Source organism: Pristiophorus japonicus, chromosome 14, assembly GCF_044704955.1.
Source record: "Pristiophorus japonicus isolate sPriJap1 chromosome 14, sPriJap1.hap1, whole genome shotgun sequence".
Taxonomy (NCBI): Eukaryota; Metazoa; Chordata; class Chondrichthyes; family Pristiophoridae; genus Pristiophorus; species Pristiophorus japonicus.
This window is the reverse complement of record NC_091990.1, coordinates 104,821,237-104,840,385: the sequence shown is the minus strand read 5'-3', so window position 1 is coordinate 104,840,385 and position 19,149 is coordinate 104,821,237. Positions and strand designations below refer to the sequence as shown.

General features: G+C 44.6%; 1 protein-coding gene across 4 annotated transcripts in view; it reads left to right on the top strand.

The window, feature by feature from the left end:
- Nucleotides 1-19,149, top strand: part of phrf1 (PHD and ring finger domains 1) — a 165,930-nt gene that overhangs the window by 128,169 nt on the left and 18,612 nt on the right. For all 4 annotated transcript variants that reach the window (XM_070899434.1, XM_070899433.1, XM_070899431.1 and 1 more), the window contains exon 16: nucleotides 16,820-17,095. In XM_070899434.1, the coding sequence (XP_070755535.1) occupies nucleotides 16,820-17,095 (276 nt within the window). The remainder of the gene's footprint in view (nucleotides 1-16,819; nucleotides 17,096-19,149) is intronic.

The following is a 19,149-nucleotide window of genomic DNA, read 5'->3' as shown; positions in this document are numbered from 1 at the left end:
GTAGTCAGAAGTGTCTGGGTGTCCTATTCATTGGCCTGTGGACAGAGGGCACCTTCATTCCTTCAGTCCAGATCAGATTTGAACCCAGTTGTATTAAAAAAAAAACAGATTAGAGAGAGATTTGTAAAAGGAGATCACGTCCAACGAACCCAATTGCATTTTTTAAGGCAGTAACTAAAGTAGTAGCCAGGGGAATGTTTATGGATGTAGTTTATATGGACTTCCAGAAGGCATTCGATACGTTTCCACATAAGAGACTGTTACCTAGAATTAAATTTCATGGAATTGAAGGCAAATTGTTGACCTGGTTAGGAGATTGGTTAACATAAAAACATAGAAAGTAGGTGCAGGAGTAGGCCATTCGGTCCTTCGAGCTGCACCACCATTCAATATGATCATGGCTGATCATGCAACTTCAGTACCCCATTCCTGCTTTCTCTCCATACCCCTTGATCCCTTTAGCTGTAAGGACCACATCTAACTCCCTTTTGAATATATCTAACGAACTGGCCTCAACAACTTTCTGTAGTAGAGAGTTCCACAGATTCACAGTTCTCTGAGTGAAGAAATTTCTCCTCATCTCGGTCCTAAATGGCTTACCCCTTATCCTTAGACTGTGACCCCTGGGTCTGGACTTCCCCAACATTAGGAACATTCTTCCTGCATCTAATCTGTCCAATCCCGTCAATATGTTATATGTTTCTATGAGATCCCCCCTCATTCTTCTAAATTCCAGTGAATATAAGTCTCGTCGATCCAGTCTTTCTTCACATGTCAGTCCTGCCATCCCGGGAATCAGTCTGGTGAACCTTCGCTGCACTCCCTCAATAGCAAGAATGTCCTTCCTCAGATTAGGAGACCAAAACTGCACACAATACTCAAGGTGTGGTCTCACCAAGGCCCTGTACAACTGCAGTAAGACCTCCCTGCTCCTATACTCAAATCCCCTCGCTATGAAGGCCAACATGCCATTTGCTGCCTTTACTGCCTGCTGTACCTGCATGCCAACTTTCAGTGACTGATGTACCATGACATCCAGGTCTCGTTGCACTTCCCCTTTTACTAATCTGTCACCATTCAGATAATAATCTGCCTTCTGTTTTTGCAACCAAAGTGGATAACCTCACACTTATCCACATTGGGTAAATGCATGGCAGATGCAGTATATTCACCTAACCTGTCCAAGTCCTCCTGCAGCCCCCTAGTGTCCTCTTCGCAGCTCACACTGCCACCCAGCTTAGTGTCATCTGCAAACTTGGAGATATTACATTCAATTCCTTCGTCTAAATCATTAATGTATTTTGTAAATAGCTGGGGTCCCAGCACTGAACCCTGCGGCACCCCACTGGTCACTGCCTACCATTCTGAAAAGGACCTGTTTATTCCCACTCTTTGCTTCCTGTCTGCCAACCACGTCAATACATTACCCCCAATATCATGTGCCTTAATTTTGCTCATTAATCTCTTGTGTGGGACCTTGTCAAAAGCCTTTTGAAAGTCCAAATACACCACATCCACTGGTTCTCCCTTGTCCACTCTATGGGCCCAAGTTTCCACATGATTCGCGCCTGATTTTTAGGAGCAACTGGTGGAGAACGGACTATTTTAGAAATCGCAATTCTCCACATTTTTTTTTCTGCAGTTCTAGTCAGGTAGAACAGTTCTAGTTTAGAACAGAATTTTTTCTTCAAAAGGGGGCGTGTCCGGCCACTGACGCCTGATTTGAAAGTTTCCACAGTGAAAACGTACTCCAAACTAAAGTAGAATGGAGCCAGTGAAGATTTTTGTAGAACTGAAAAAACCTGTTCTACACATTAAAAAATCAGGCGCAGGTTACAAATTAGGCGTCCAGAACGAGGTGGGGGGGGGGGGAGAAAGGAACTCATTAAATTCGACAATAAATCCTTATTTATACTTCTACAAATATTATACAAATAAATCCAACCTAAATAAACATTTATAAGCCAAGAAAAGATTAAATAAACCATCTTCCTACCTGTGTGAAAGTGCTTCAGCCAGGGAGAATTCTGCAGCCATTCGTGCCGCTGAGCAGGAGGGGGAGAGGGAGAGGGAGAGGGAGAGAGAGAGAGAGAGAAAAGAGGGAGAGGGAGAGAGAGAGAGGGGGGGGAGGGGGGGAGGGAGAGGAGAGGGGGAGGAAGGGAGGGGGAGGGAAGAGGGGGAGGGAGAGAGAGAGAGAGCGGGGGGGGTCGGGGCGGGGGTCGGGGCGGGGAGCGGGTGTCTAGTCGGGGGTGGGGGGGAAGCGGGTGTCGGGTCTGGGGGGGGGGGAGCGGGTGTCGGGGCGGGCGGGGAGCGGGTGTCTGGTCGGGGGGGGCGGGTGTCTGGTCGGTGGGGGGAGTTGGCCGTGGGAGGAGCCTTATTCACGCAGCCCCAGTGAGGCCATTCAGCCAGGGCTAGGGGCTGCATGCTTCGGGCCCCTCCCACACAGTTCGGCGCCTGGAGCTACTGCACTTGCGTGCCGACTGTAGCGCGCATGTGCAGAGGTCCCGGCACTGTTTTCAGCGCCGGGACCTGGCTCCGCCCCCCCCACAGCTCGTGCTGGCTGCGTCGAGGACCAGAGGACCTGTAAGTAGGTGGAGAATACCGAGGATTTTTTTAGGCGCGAAAAACGGGCGCCCAGCTCAGGGGCGCCCATTTTTTTTCTTGTGGAAACTTGGGCCCTATGAGTTACATCATCAAAAAATTCCAGAAGATTTGTCAAGTATGATTTCCCTTTCATAAATCCATGCGGACTTGTCACTGCTTTCCAAATGCACTGCTATCTTTAATAATTGATTCCAACATTCTCTCCCTTTTTAAAAATGTGGGGTTACATTAGCTGCCCTCCAATCCATAGGAACTGAACCAGAGTCTATAGAATGTTGGAAAATGACTACCAATGCATCCACTATTTCTAGGGCCACTTCCTTAAGTATTCTGGGATGCAGATTATCAGGCCCTGGGGATTTATCGGCCTTCAGTGCCTTCAATTTCCCTAACACCATTTCCTGATTAATAAGGATTTCCCTCAGTTCCCCCTTCTCACTAGACCCTCGGTCCCCTAGTATTTTCGGGAGGTTATTCGTGTCTTACTTAGTGAAGATAGAACCAAAATATTTGTTCAATTGGTCTGCCATTTCCTTGTTCCCCATTATGAATTTCCCTGATTCTGACTGCAAGTGACCTACATTAGTCTTCACTAATCTTTTTCTCTTCACATATCTATAGAAGCTTTTGCAGTCAGTTTTTATGTTCCCTGCAAGCTGACTCTCATACTCTATTTTCCCCTCCTAATTAAACCCTTAGTCCTCCTCTGCTGAATTCTAAATTTCTCCCAGTCCTCTGGTTTGCTGCTTTTTCTGGCTAATTTATATGCCTCTTCCTTGGATTTAACACTTTCCCGAATTTCTCTTGTTAGCCACGGTTGAGCCACCTTACCTTTTTTATTCTTGCGCCACACAGGGATGTACAATTGTTGTAGTTCATCCATGTGATATTTAAATGTCTGCCATTGCCTATCCACCGTCATCCCTTTAAGTATCATTCTGCAGTCTATCCTAGCCAATTCACGTCTCATACCGTCGAAGTTTCCTTTCTTTAAGTTCAGGACCCTAGTCTCTGAATTAACTGTGTCACTCTGCATCTTAATGAAGAATTTTACCATATTATGGTCACTCTTCGCCAAGGAGCCCCGCATGACCAGATTGCTAATTAATCCTCTCTCGTTGCTCAAGACCCAGTATAGGATGACTTCTCTAGTTGGTTCCTTGACATATTGGTCTAGAAAACCATCCCTAATACACTCCAGGAAATCCTCCTGCACAGTATTGCTACCAGTTTGGTTAGCCCAATCAATATGCAGATTAAAGTCACCCATGATAACTGCTGTACCCTTATTGCACGCGTCCCTAATTTCCTGTTTGATGCCATCCCCAACATCCCTACTTCTGTTTGGTGGTCTGTACACAACTCCCACTAAAGTTTTCTGCCCTTTGGTGTTTCACAGCTCAATCCATATAGATTCCACATCGGCCACGCTAATGTCCTTCCTTATTATTGCGTTAATCTCCTCTTTAACCAGTAATGCTACCCCTCCTCCTTTTCCTTCCTGTCTGTCCTTCCTGAATGTTGAATACCCCTAGATGTTGAGTTCCCAGCCTTGGTTACCTTGGAGCCATGTTCCCGTAATCCCAATTACATCATATCCGTTAACAGCTATCTGCGCAGTCAGTTCATCCACCTTATTACGAATGCTCCTCGCATTGAGACTCGGAGCCTTCAGGCTTGTTTTTTTAATACTCTTTGTCCTTTTAGAATTATGTTGTACTGTGGCCCTTTTTGATTTTTGCCCTTGATTTCTCTGCCCTCCGCTCTTGTTTTTCTCCTTCCTACCTTTTGCTTCTGCCCCCTTTTTAACTTCCCTCTGCCTCCCTGCATAGGTTCCCATCCCACTGCCTTTTTAGTTTAAATCCTCCCCAACAGCACTAGCAAACACTCCGCCTAGGACATCAGTTCCGGTCCTGCCCAGATGCAGACCGTCCGGTTTGTACTGGTCCCAGAACCAGTTCCAATGTCCCGGGAATTTGAATCCCTCTCCCTTGCACCATTTCTCAATCCACGTATTCATCTGAGCTATCCTGCAATTCCTACTCTGACTAGCACGTGGTAGTAATCCTGAGATTACTACCTTTGAGGTCCTACTTTTTAATTTAACTCCTAGCTCCCTAAATTCAGCTTGTAGGACCTCATCCCGTTTTTTACCTATATGTACCACGACAGCTGGCTGTTCACCCTCCCCCTCCAGAATGCGCTGCAGCCGCTCAGAGACATCCTTGACCCTTGCACAAGGGAGACAACATACCATCCTGGGAGCCTCGTTTGCGGCCGCAGAAACGCCTATCTATTCCCCTTACAATAGAATCCCCTATCACTATAGCTCTCCCATTTTTCCTGTCCTCCTGTGCATGGACTTGGCTGCTGCTGCCTTTCCTTGATGAGTCATCTCCCCCAACAGTACCCAAGATGGTGTATCTGTTTTGGAGGGAGATGACCGTAGGGAACCCCTGCACTACCTTCCCTCCACTGCTCTTCCTGATGGTCAGTCATTCCCTATCTGCCTGTGTAATCTTTACCTACGGTGTGACCAACTCCCTAAACGTGCTATTCATGACATCCTCAGCATCGCGGATGCTCCAGAGTGAATCCATGCGCAGCTCCAGTACCGCAATGTGGTCTGTCAGGAGCTGCAGCTGGATACACTTCCTGCACATGTTGTCATCAGGGACACTGGAAGCGTCCCTGACTTCCCACATAGCACAGGAGGAGCATGACACGGGTCTGGGCTCTCCTGCCATGACTTAACCCTTAAATTAACCTAATTGATAACAACGGCAAAGGTTTCTTACTGATCAGAAAAGAAAAAGAAAAGTGGGTAGATGACAAGGATAAACGGGTATGTACTCGAATTGGAAGGAAGTGACTAGTGGTGTCCCCCAGGGATCTGTGCTGGGGCCTCAACTATTCACTATATTTATTAATGACTTGGATAATACAATAGAGAGCCATATACCCAAGTTTGACGATGACGCAAAGGTTGGTTGTATAGTAAGTAGTGTAGTCGGGAGCATAAAATTACAAAGAGACATTGATAGATTAAGTGAGTGCGCAAAACAGTGGCAGATGGATTTCAACCCAGGTAAGTGAGGTCATCCATTTTGGACAAAAAAGAATAGGTCGAGTATTTTTTAAATGGTGGAAAGCTAGCAACAGTGGAGGTGCAGAGAGATTTAGGGGTCCGTGTACACCGATCACTAAAATGTAGTCGGGTACAAAAAATAATCAGAAAAGCGAATGGAATGTTAGCCTTTATAACTAGAGGGCTAGAATATAATGGGGAGGAAGATTTGCTACAGCTGTACAAAGCCCTGGTTAGACCACATCTGGCGTACTGTGATAAAACAGAAAATGCTGGAAACACTCAGCGGGTCAGACAGCATCTGCGGAGAGAGAAACAGGAGTTAACGCTTCAGGTCGGTGACCCTTCGTCAGAACCGGAAGCAATGTAACAGATTTTTAAGCAAGTATAGGGGGAGGGAGGGGAGGAAAGAACAAAAGGGAAGGTCTGATAGGATGGAAGACACAAGAGATTAAGAGACAAAAGTGGATGATGGTGCAAGACAAAAGGAGATGGTAATGGACAAGTTAAGAAACAAAAGATGAGTCTAGATACAGTGTAAATGGAGATGGCAGAATCATCAGCTGCCATGGAAAAGAAAAAAATAGGGGCAGGGTTTATGGTCCAAAATTGTTGAGAGATCCCCGAGGGGGGGTGGGGGTGGGGGGGTGGGGGGGGGTGGGGGTGGGGGGGGGGGGGGGGCTGGAGGAAATTGCAGAGATAGGGAGGGCGAGGCCATGGAGAGATTTGAAAACAAGAATGAGAATTTTGAAATTGAGACGTTGCTTAACCGGGAGCCAATGTATGTCAGCAAGCACAGGGGTGATGGGTGAGCGGGACTTGGTGTGAGTTAGGACACAGGCAGCTGAGTTTTGGATCACCTCTAGTTTACGTAGGGTAGAATGTGGGAAGCACTCTCACCTGTGAGTCACAAGGTTGTGGGTTTAAGCCCCATTTTGGTACATGATCTGGGCTGATACTACAGGAACACTGAGGGAGTGCTGCACTGTTACAGATGCTATCATTCAGTTGAGTCTATTAAGCCGGGACCTAAATGGGTGTAAAAGATCCCAAGGCACTATTCGAAGGATAAATGGAGAGTTCTCTTGGTTTCCTGCCTAATAGTTATCCCTCGATATCATAAAAGGCACAGCATCTATCATTGCCTATTTTAACTTTACGGCTCTGGGTGTGAGACTTCATAACAAAAAAACAGATTATCTGGTCATTATCACATTGCTGTTTGTGGGAGCTTGCTTGTGTGCAAATTGGCTGCTGCGTTTCCCACATTACAACAGTGACTACACTCCAAAAGTACTTAATTGGCTGTAAAGTGCTTTGAGACGTCCGGTGGTCTTAAAAGGCATTATATAAATGCAAGTCTTTATCAGTCTTGTTCAAAATGGATCTGGTGTGCAATTTTTGTGAGATACATTGAGAGACATTGAAATTGTGTTGAGATCCAGTAACTGCTCGAAATGAAAGATTTGCGGTGTGTGTGTATATATACTAAAGGCTGCAATCCTAAAGGGGGTGGATGAACGGAGAGACATAGGGGTATATGTGCACAAATCTTTGAAGATGGCAGGATTGATTGAGAAATCCGTTACAAAAGCTTACGAGACCTGGGCTTCATGAATAGAGGTAGCGTACAAAAGTGTGGAAGTTATGATGAACTTTTACAAAACACTGATTTGGCCCCAACTGGAGTATTGTGTCCAATTTTGGTCACCACACCTTAGGAAGGATGTGAAGACCTTAGAGAGGGTGCAGAAAAGATTTACGAGAATGATTCCAAGAATGAGGGACTTCAGTTACATGGATAGATTGGAGAAGCTTCTTGAGGGCAATTAGAATCACAGAAATTTACAGCCTAAAAGGAGGCCAGTTCGGCCCACCGTGTCTGCCGGCTGAAGAAGAGCTATCCAGCCATCCAACTTTTGGTCTGTAGCTCTTGGTCCGTAGCCCTGTAGGTTACGGCACTTTAAGTGCACATCCAAGTACTTTTTAAATGTGGTGATGGTTTCTGCCTCTATCACCCTCTCAGGCAGTGCGTTCCAGACCCCCCATCACCCTCTCGGTGAAATTTTTCCCCCTCAAATCCCCTCTAAACCTCCGATCAATTACTTTAAATCTATGCCCCCTGGTTGTTGACACCTTTGCGAAGGGAAACAGGTCGTTCCTATCCACTTTATCTAGACCCTTCATAATTTTATACGCTTCAATAAGGTCTCCCCTCAGCCTCCTTTGTTCCAGAGACAACAACCCCAGCCTATCCAATCTTCTTTATAGCTAAAATTCTCCAGTCCAGGCAACATCCTCATAAATCTCCTCTGTACCCTCTCTAGTGCAATCACATATTTCCTGTAATGTGACCAGAACTGCATGCAGTACTCTAGCTATGGCCTAACCAGTGTTTTATACAGTTCAAGCATAACCTCACTGCTCTTGTATTCTATGCCTCGGCTAATAAAGGCAAGTATTTCGTATGCCTTCTTAACCACCTTATCTACCTGGTCTGCTACCTTCAGGGATCTGTGGACATGCACTCCAAGGTCCCTTTGTTCTTCTACATCTCTGTGACCTACCATTTAATGTGTAATTCCCTTGCCTTGTTAACCCACCAAAATACATTACCTCACACTCTCAGGATTGAATTCCATTTGCCACTGTTCTGCCCATCAGTCCATTGATATCTTCCTGCAGTCTATATCTTCTCCATTATCAATCACGCGGCCAATTTTTTTTTCATCTGCAAACTTTTTAATCATACTCCCTACATTCAAGTCTAAATCATTGATATATACATTGATATATAATTAGGGATGGGCAATAACTGCAGGCCTTGCCAATGATGCCCACATCCCGGAACGAGTAAAATAAAAGGTTGGGTTGTTCTCTTTAGAGCAGAGAAGATTGAGAGGAGATTTGATAGAGCTGTTTAAAATCATGCGGGGTCTGGACAGAGTAGATAGACAGAAACTGTTCCCTTTGGCAGAAAGGTCGAGAACCAGAGCACTCAGATGTAATGTGATTGGCAAAAGAACCAAAGGCGACATAAGAAAGAAAAAATTTACAGAGCGTGTGGTTAGGATCTGGAATGCACTGCCTGAGAGGGAGGTGGGGGAGACTCAATCACAGCTTTCAAAAGGGAGTTGCATAAGTACCTGAAAGATAAACATTTGCAGGGCTACGGGGAAAGGGCAGGGGAGTGGAACGAGCTGAAGTGCTCTTGCAGAGAGCCGGCACGGGCTCGACAGGCCGAATGGCTGCCTTCCGTGTTGTAACATTCTATCATTCTATTCTATGATTTAGTCAGATCAATTGACATTTAAAGAAAAAAAGAAAGTCTTGCATTTATATAGTTCCTTTCATAACCTTAGGACATCCCAGCCAATGAACTGAGGGAGTGGTTTACAGCCAGTGAAATATTTTTCAAGTGTAGTCACTGTTGGAATGTAGGAAACGTGGCTTCCAATTTGTACAAAGCAATGTGATAATGACCAGATAATCTGTTTTGGTGATGTTGATTGAGGGATAAATATTGGCCCCAGGATACTGGGAAGAACTCTCCTCTTTCGAAATAGTGCCATGGGATATTTTACATCCACCTGAGAGAGCAGACGGGGCCTCGGTTTAACACCTCATCCAAATAATAGCACATGAGACAGTGCCACACTCCCTCAGTACTGCCCCTCCGACAGTGCAGAGCTCCCTCAGTACTGCCCCTCCGACAGTGCAGCACCGGCCCTCCGACAGTGCAGTGCTCCTTCAGTACCGCCCCTCCGACAGTGCAGCGCTCCCTCAACAGAAGCGGGACCAATATCCTCGTGGCGGGGTTTGCTAGTGCTGTTGGGAAGGGTTTAAACTAGCTTGGCAGGGGGATGGAAACCTGAAAGTAGATTCAGTAGGGAGGGGAGTAAAGCTGGAATTAGAAAGGATAAACAAAGAAGGTGAGTTTCTCGGATAGTGGAAACGAGCACGAAAAAAGGGTAAAAAAAAAAACAAATTTAGTGACACTTTGTCTAAATGCACGTAGCATTCGTAACAAAATAGATGAGTTGACGGCACAAAGAGGTATGACCTGATAGCATCAGAGAGATGTGGTTGCAAGGTGACCAGGACTGGGAATGAAATATTCAGGGGTATTTGACAATCCGGAAGGACAGACAGAAAGGAAAAGGAGATGGGGTAGCTCTATTGATAAAGGATAGAATCATCAATAGTGAGAAACGATATTGGCTCGAATGATCAGGATGTTGAAACAGTTTGAGTAGAGATAAGGAATAATAAGGGGAAAAAGTCACTGGTGGGCGTAGTATAAACCAGGAAATAGTGGGGGCTTGTAAATAATCATGGGTGATTTTAACCTCTAACAACATAAGAACATAAGAATTAGGAACAGGAGTAGGCCATCTAGCCCCTCGAGCCTGCTCTGCCATTCAACAAGATCATGGCTGATCTGGCCGTGGACTCAGCTCCACTTACCCGCCCGCTCCCCATAACCCTCAATTCCCTTATTGGTTAAAAATCTATCTATCTGTGATTTGAATACATTCAATGAGCTAGCCTCAACTGCTTCCTTGGGCAGAAAATTCCACAGATTCACAACCCTCTGGGAGAAGAAATTCCTTCTCAGCTCAGTTTTAAATTGGCTCCCCCGTATTTTGAGGCAGTGCCCCCTAGTTCTAGTCTCCCCGACCAGTGGAAACAATCTCTCTGCCTCTATCTTGTCTATCCCTTTCATTATTTTAAATGTTTCTAGAAGATCACCCCTCATCCTTCTGAACTCCAACGAGTAAAGACCCAGTCTACTCAATCTATCATCATAAGGTAACCCCCTCATCTCTGGAATCAGCCTAGTGAATCGTCTCTGTACCCCCTCCAAAGCCAGTATATCCTTCCTTAAGTAAAGTGACCAAAACTGCACGCAGTACTCCAGGTGCGGCCTCACCAATACCCTGTACAGTTGCAGCAGGACCTCCCTGCTTTTGTACTCCGTCCCTCTCGCAATGAATGCCAACATTCCATTCGCCTTCCTGATTACCTGCTGCACCTGCAAACTAACTTTTTGGGATTCATGCACAAGGACCCCCAGGTCCCTCTGCACCGCAGCATGTTGTAATTTCTCCCCATTCAAATAATATTCCCTTTTACTGTTTTTTTTCCCAAGGTGGATGACCTCACTTTTCCGACATTATATTCCATCTGCCAAACCTTAGCCCATTCGCTTAACCTATCTAAATCTCTTTGCAGCCTCTCTCTGTCCTCTACACAACCCGCTTTCCCACTAATCTTTGTGTCATCTGCAAATTTTGTTACACTACACTCTGTCCCCTCTTCCAGGTCATCTATGTATATTGTAAACAGTTGTGGTCCCAGCACCGATCCCTGTGGCACACCACTAACCACCGATTTCCAACCCTAAAAGGACCCATTTATCCCGACTCTCTGCTTTCTGTTTCTGTTAGCCAGCCAATTCTCGATCCATGCTAATACATTTCCTCTGACTCCGCGTACCTTTATCTTCTGCAGTAATCTTTTGTGTGGCACCTTATCGAATGCCTTTTGGAAATCTATCCACCATGCTCGTTATATCCTCAAAGAATTCCAGTAAATTAGTTAAACATGATTTCCCCTTCATGAATCCATGTTGCGTCTGCTTGATTGCACTATTCCTATCTACATGTCCTGCTATTTCTTCCTTAATGATAGCTTCAAGCATTTTCCCACTACAGATGTTAAACTAACCAGCCTATAGTTACCTGCCTTTTGTCTGCCCCCTTTTTTAAACAGAGGCATTATATTAGCTGCTTTCCAATCCGCTGGTACCTCCCCAGAGTCCAGAGAATTTTGGTAGATTATAACGAATGCATCTGCTATAACTTCTGCCATCTCTTTTAATACCCTGGGATGCATTTCATCAGGACCAGGGGACTTGTCTACCTTGAGTCCCATTAGCCTGTTCAGCACTACCCCCGTAGTGATGGTGATTATCTCAAGGTCCTCCCTTCCCACATTCCCGTGACCAGCAATTTTTGGCATGGTTTTTGTGTCTTCCACTGTGAAGACCGAAGCAAAATAATTGTTTAAGGTCTCAGCCATTTCCACATTTCCCATTATTAAATCCCCCTTCTCATCTTCTAAGGGACCAACATTTACTTTAGTCACTCTTTTCCGTTTTATATATCGGTAAAAGCTTTTACTATCTGTTTTTATGTTTTGCGCAAGTTTACTTTCGTAATCTATCTTTCCTTTCTTTATTGCTTTCTTAGTCATTCTTTGCTGTCGTTTAAAATTTTCCCAATCTTCTAATTTTCCACTAACCTTGGCCACCTTATACGCATTGGTTTTTAATTTGATACTCTCCTTTATTTCCTCGGTTATCCACGGCTGGTTATCCCTTCTCTTGCCACCCTTCTTTTTCACTGGAATATATTTTTGTTGAGCACTATGAAAGAGCTCCTTAAAAGTCCTCAATTGTGCCACCGTATAGTCTGTGTTTCCAGTCTACTTTAGCCAACTCTGCCCTCATCCCACTGTAGTCCCCTTTGTTTAAGCATAGTACGCTCGTTTGAGACACTACTTCCTCACCCTCAATCTTTATTATAAATTCAACCATACTGTGATCACTCATTCCGAGAGGATCTTTTACTAGGAGATCGTTTATTATTCCTGTCTCATTACACAGGACCAGATCTAAGATAGCTTGCTCCCTTATAGGTTCTGTAACATACTGTTCTAAGAAACAATCCCGTATGCATTCTATGAATTCCTCCTCAAGGCTACCCCGTGCGATTTGATTTGACCAATCGATATGTAAGTTAAAATCCCCCATGATTATTGCCGTTCCTTTTTCACATGCCTCCATTATTCTCTTGATTATTGTCCGCCCCACCGTGAAGTTATTATTTGGGGGCCTATAAACTACGCCCACCAATGACTTTTTCCCCTTACTATCTTTAATCTCCACCCACGATGATTCAACATTTTGTTCATTAGAGCCAATATCATCTCTCACAACTGCCCTGATATCATCCTTTATTAACAGAGCTACCCCACCTCCTTTCCCTTCTTGTCTATCTTTCCGAATTGTAAGATACCCCTGTATGTTTAATTCCCAGTCTTGGCCACCCTGCAACCACGTTTCTGTAATGGCCACCAAATCATACCCATTTGTAATGATTTGTGCCGTCAACTCATTTACTTTATTTCGAATGCTGTGTGCGTTTAGGTAAAGTGTTTTAATACTAGTTTTTAAACCATGATTTTTAGTTTTGACCCCTCCTGCAGTCCCTTTATAATCATACATATTGTCCCTTCCTATCACCTTGTGGTTTACACTTACCCCAGTGCTACTCTGTTCTGTTGCCTCCTGCCTTTTGCATTCTTTCTTGGGGTCCTGTTCATCTGAGCTCTCACCCACTCTAACTAGCTCAGAGCCCTCTCCTGGGTTCCGAATACTCCTCGCATTGAGGCACCAAACTTTCATGCTTGCCTTTTTATTACACTTTGGCCCTTTAGAATTTTGCTTTACAGTGGCCCTTTTTGTTTTTTGCCTTGGGTTTCTCAGCCCTCCACTTTTACTCATCTCCTTTCTGTCTTTTGCTTCTGTCTCCATTTTGTTTCCCTCTGTCTCCCTGCATTGGTTCCCATCCCCCTGCCATATTAGTTTAACTCCTCCCCAACAGCACTAGCAAACACTCCCCCAAGGGCATTGGTTCCGGTCCTGCCCAGGTGCAGACCGTCCGGTTTGTACTGATCCCACCTCCCCCAGAACCGGTTCCAATGCTCCAAGAATTTGAATCCCTCCCTGCTGCAGCACTGCTTAAGCCACATATTCATCTGAGCTATCCTGTGATTCCTACTCTGACTAGCACGTGGCACTGGTAGCAATCCCGAGATTACTACTTTTGAGGTCCTACTTTTTAATTTAGCTCCTCGCTCCTTAAATTCTTCTCGTAGGACCGCATCCCTTTTTTTACCTATATCGTTGGTACCAATGTGCACCACGACAACTGGCTGTTCACCCTCCCTTTTCAGAATGTCAGACAAATCAAATTGGTCAAAGTAGCCTTGAGGAAGAGTTCATAGAGTGCATAAAGGACAGGTTCCTTGAGGAGTATGTAACGGAACCAACCAGGGGTCATGCAATCTTGGATCTGGCCCTGTGTAATGAGGCAGGATTAATAAACAATCTCCTAGTAAAAGATCCCCTTGGAATGAGTGATCATAGCATGGTTGAATTTCAAATTCAGATGGAGGGTGATAAAGTTGGAACTCAAACCAGCGTACTAAGCTTAAATAAAGGAGACTATGAAGGTATGAGGGCAGAGTTGGCTAAAGTGGACTAGAAAATAGATTAAAGTGTAGGACGGTTCATGAACAGTGGTGTACATTTAAGGAGATATTTCACAACTCTCAAGAAAAATATATTCCAGTGAGGAGAAAAGGGTGTAAAAGAAAATATAGGCATCCGTGGCTAACTAAAGAAATAAAGGACGGTATCCAATTTAAAAACAAAAGCATACAAAGTGGCCAAAACTAGTGGGAGGACAGAAGATTGGGAAGCTTTTAAAAGCCAGCAAAGAATGACTAAAAAAATTATTAAGAAAGGGAAGATAGACTATGAAAGTAAACTAACACGAAATATAAAAACAGATAGCAAGAGTTTCTATAGGTATATAAAATGAAAAAGAGTGGCTAAAGTAAATGTTGGTCCATTAGAGGATGAGACCGGGGAATTAGTAATGGGGAACATGGAGATGGCAGAAACTCTGAACAAATATTTTGTATCAGCCTTTACAGTAGAGGACACTAACAATATCTGAACAGTGGATAGTCAAGGAGCTATAGGGGGGGAGGAACTTAACGCAATCACAATCACTAACGAGGTGGTACTCAGTAAGATAATAGGACTAAAGGCGGATAAATCCCCTGGACCTGATGGCTTGCATCCTAGGGTCTTAAGAGAAGTAGTGGCAGGGATAGTGAATGCATTGGTTGTAATTTATCAAAATTTCTAGGATTCTGGGGAGGTCCCAGCAGATTGGAAAACATAACATAAGAAATAGGAGGCCATAAGGCCCCTCGAGCCTGATACGCCATTCAATAAGATCATGGCTGATCATGGACTCAGTTCCACTTCCCTGCCCGCTCCCCATAACCCCTTATTCCCATATCGTTTAAGAAACTGTCTATTTCTGTCTTACATTTACTTAATGTCCCAGCTTCCACAGCTCTCTGAGGCAGCAAATTCCACAGATTCATAACCTTCTGAGAAGAAATTTCTCATCTCAGTTCTAAATGGGCGGCCCCTTATCCTAAGATCATGCCCTCTAGTTCTCGTCTCCCCCAACAGTGGAAACATCCTCTCTGCATCCACCTTGTCCAGCCCCCTCATAATCTTCTCTCAAGATCACACCTCATTCTTCTGAATTCCAATGAGTAGAGGCCCAACCTACTCAACCTTTCCTCATAAGTCAACCCACTCATCCCCGGGATCAACCTAGTCAACCTTCTCTGAACTGCCTCCACAGCAAGTATTTTCTTTTCATAAATATGGAAATCTAAACTGCACACAGTTTTCCATGTGTGGCCTCACCAATGCCCTGTACAGCTGTAACAAGACTTCCCTGCTTTTATACTCCATCCCCTTTGCAATAAAGGCCAAGATTCCATTGGCCTTCCTGATCACTTGCTGTACCTGCATGCTCACCTTTTGTGTTTCATGCACAAGTACCCCCAGGTCCCACTGTACTGCAGCACTTTGCAATCTTTCTCCATTTAAATAATAACTTGCTCTTTGATTTTGTTTCTGCCAAAATGCATGATCTCACATTTTCCAACATTATATTCCATCTGCCAAATTCTTGCCCACTCACTTTGCCTGCCTATGTCCTCCTGCAGTCTCTTTATGTCCTCCTCACACATTACCCTTCCTCCCATCTTTGTATCGTCAGCAAACTTGGCTATGTTACACTCAGTCCCTTCTTCCAAGTTGTTAATATAGATTGTAAGTAGTTGGGGTCCCAGCACTGATCCCTGCGGCACCCCACTCATTACTGATTGCCAACCAGAGAATGGATCATTTATCCCGACTTTCTGTTTGTCCATGCTAATATATTGCCCCCAACCCTGTGAACTTTTATCTTGTGCAGTAACCTTTTGTTGGCACCTTCTGGAAGTCCAAATACACCACATCCACTGGTTCCCCTTTATCCACCCTGTTTGTTACATCCTCAAAGAATTCCAGCAAATTTGTCAAACATGACTTCCCCTTCATAAATCCATGCTGACTTTGCCTGACCAAATTTTCCTTTTCCAAATGTCCTGTTACTGCTTCTTTAACAATGGACTCCAACATTTTTCCAACCACAGATGTTAGGCTAACTGGTCTATAGTTTCCTGTTTTTGTCTGCCTCCTTTTTTGAATAGGGGCGTTGCATTTGCAGTTTTCCAATCTGCCGGGACCTCCCCAGAATCCAGGGAATTTTGATAAATTACAACCAATCCCTGCTGCTACTTCGCTTAAGACCTTAGGATGCAAGCCATCAGGTCCAGGGGATTTATCTGCCTTTAGTCCCATTATCTTACTGAGTACCACCTCCTTAGTGATTGTGATTGTGTTAAGTTCCTCCCACCCCATAGCCCCTTGACTATCCACCGTTGGAATATTGTTAATGTCCTCTACCGTAAAACTGATACAAAATACTTGTTTAGAGTTTCTGCCATCTCCATGTTCCCCATTGCTAATTCCCCAGTCTCGTCCTCTATGGGACCAACATTTACTTTAGCCACTCTTTTTCTTTTTATATACCTATAGAAACTCTTACTATCTGTTTTTATATTTTGTGCTAGTTTACTTTCATAGTCCCTATTTAATGTAACAGGGGAGTATCAGCCTCGATCTTGTGCTCAAGTCCCCGGAGGCGGACTTGAATCCACAACCTACTGACTCACAGGTAAGATTGCTACCACTGAGTCATGGTTACCACTTTTTGGGCATTTATTGAGCCACTGCATGCATGTTTGAATTGAGTGTGCTATATCAGGTCCCAATATCTGTGTAAGTGCCGATGTGTTATCCATAACTTTTGCAAAGGTGATACTGTAATGAGTTTCTAAGTCTTTTTTTTCCTGTTGCAGGCATTTAACCCAGTCAACATGCCACCTCCATTCATGCCACCATTCCCACCGCTGCATCCGCCGCCCTATGCACCAGTCAGCCAGCCAACGGTTCCGTTCATCGTGCAGGGGAGTATCCCTCTGATTGGCTCCACCCCTGTGCCTCCGTTACTCCCACCGCCCACCTACCAGGCTGTTGCTGCTGCTCCTACTGTGGCAGCTGAAACACACATGTTGCAAGTGGAAGGAAACCTGGACACGGATAAACCCTGCGATGACAAAGCTCAAAATGAAAATGTAAGAGAGTTTGAACGCAGTCGTAATAATTCTGTACCCGTTCGTCGAAGCCTCCTCGACGGGGCCTGAAACCTCTTGCTGTTTGTAATGTGCAGAACATTGTGGTTTGACAGCTGTACGCTGAAATGTGGTTGTTCTTGTACTGAGGATGTATTGAGTGATTCTGTATCTAGAATCTGTTCATGTGCAGCATTCATCTCTTGGGTTAATGTCATGTTTCTGATAGAAATGTTGCAGCACAAGCTCTCCAAACAGCAGATTATATTCCATCCTCCCAGAATGGTTCACTTACATCACCAGTGCCAAATACTAGGGGAGCTCAGAAACAGAGAGACCTGGGGGTCTGTGTACACAAATCTTTGAAGGTGGCAGGACAGGCTGTGAAGGCCATTAAAAGAGCACACGGGATCTTTGCCGTTATTAATAGATCCACAGAGTACAAAAGCAAAGATATTCTGCTAAACCTTTATAAAATGCTGGTTGGGCTTCAGCAGGAGTACTGTGTCCTAATTCTGGTCAACACACTTTAGGAAGGATGTCAAGGCCTTAGAGAAGATGCAGAGCAGACTTACTCGAATGATACCAGGGATGAGGGACTTCAGTTATGTGGAGAGACAGGAGAAGCTGGGATTGTTCTCTTTAGAGCCGAGAAAGTTGAGGGGTGATTAAATGGAGGGGTTCAAAATCATGAGGGGTTTTGACAAGAGTAAATAAGGAGAAACTGTTTCCAGTGGCAGAAGGGTCAGTAACCAGAAAACAGAGAGTTACGGTGATTGGCAAAAGAACCAGAGGTGGCATGAGGAAACATTTTTACTCAGCGAGTTGTTGTGATCGGGATCGCGCTGCCTGAAAGGGCGGTGGGAGCAGATTCAATATTAACTTTCAAAAGGGAATTGGATAAATACTTGAAGGGCAAAAATCTACAGGGCTGTGGGGAAAGAGCAGCGGGGAGTGGGACTGATTGGATCACTCTTTCACAGAGCCGACACAGGCTGACTGGCCTCCTCCTGTGTTGTAAGATTATATGATTCTACACAGAACCTGACTGTAAGGGAAGCTTCATGGAGAGGTTCAATATAACCCTGCATTCTCCTCCCATGGAACCAGTACTTAATCTAATTAAACATTGTTTATCCCATAACAGCTTCTCTCTAAGACAAATGACCTAAAACTATCATCTTAAGATCAAGTTTCCGCAAAAATTCTGCTACCATCCCAAAACAATTAAAAAAAAATGTCCCCCATAAACACTGAAAATTAATTTGGTGCATTTGGGTACAGTGTCTCTGCATCTTTAAAACTTACTTTGATGTATTTCACTGATGTCAAGGATAAGGGTGTCTCTGCTCTTTCAGATCTTGTTAACCTTGCTAACCTTTTGGTGGTGGAAGCTGGACTTCACCACTGAGCTCAGTTGGTGGGGTCACTGATGTGGCTTATCACCTTGCCCAGTGACGTACCTGAGCCATGGACTGGTATATTTGATACTGAGATGGATTATAAAGCCACACCCCCAAGTGATTCCCGAGTTTCACTCCGGGCTAATCCAGGTTTTGATCACCGTGTCGTTTCCAAGTTTTGTGTTTGCCAGTTGGACATGGTAGGTCATAGGACTGTGTGTTCTAATCATAACTGTAGCCCTCCGCATCACCAACCAAAAGCGCATCTTCAGTTTCCAGCTAATCTTCTGATGATGTGGGCTGTTTTTGAATGATACCACTATGGTTAGACCTTGTAGCTAGCCGAGTATGCAGCCATCGACCCATCAGTGATTCAGTGGTGTGCGCTTGATACAGCTACGTGACATGGGTCAATGGAAAAGACGTGTGACATGGATTTAATCTTCTTCACTGAGATCATAAGGTGAGGATAAGATGTTCAGTATTCCATGGCACTTTATAGGTGCTGCGCATTCTTGGGGTATAAACTGAGGACCATTGCCTGAAGTCAGTTATTCTAGTAAACTAGGAGATGAAAAGACATTTCTCAATGCCGCAATGGTGGAGTGATGGTTCTGAATGGCGTTCGGGTGACTTCAGCCCACTGAGCATCCA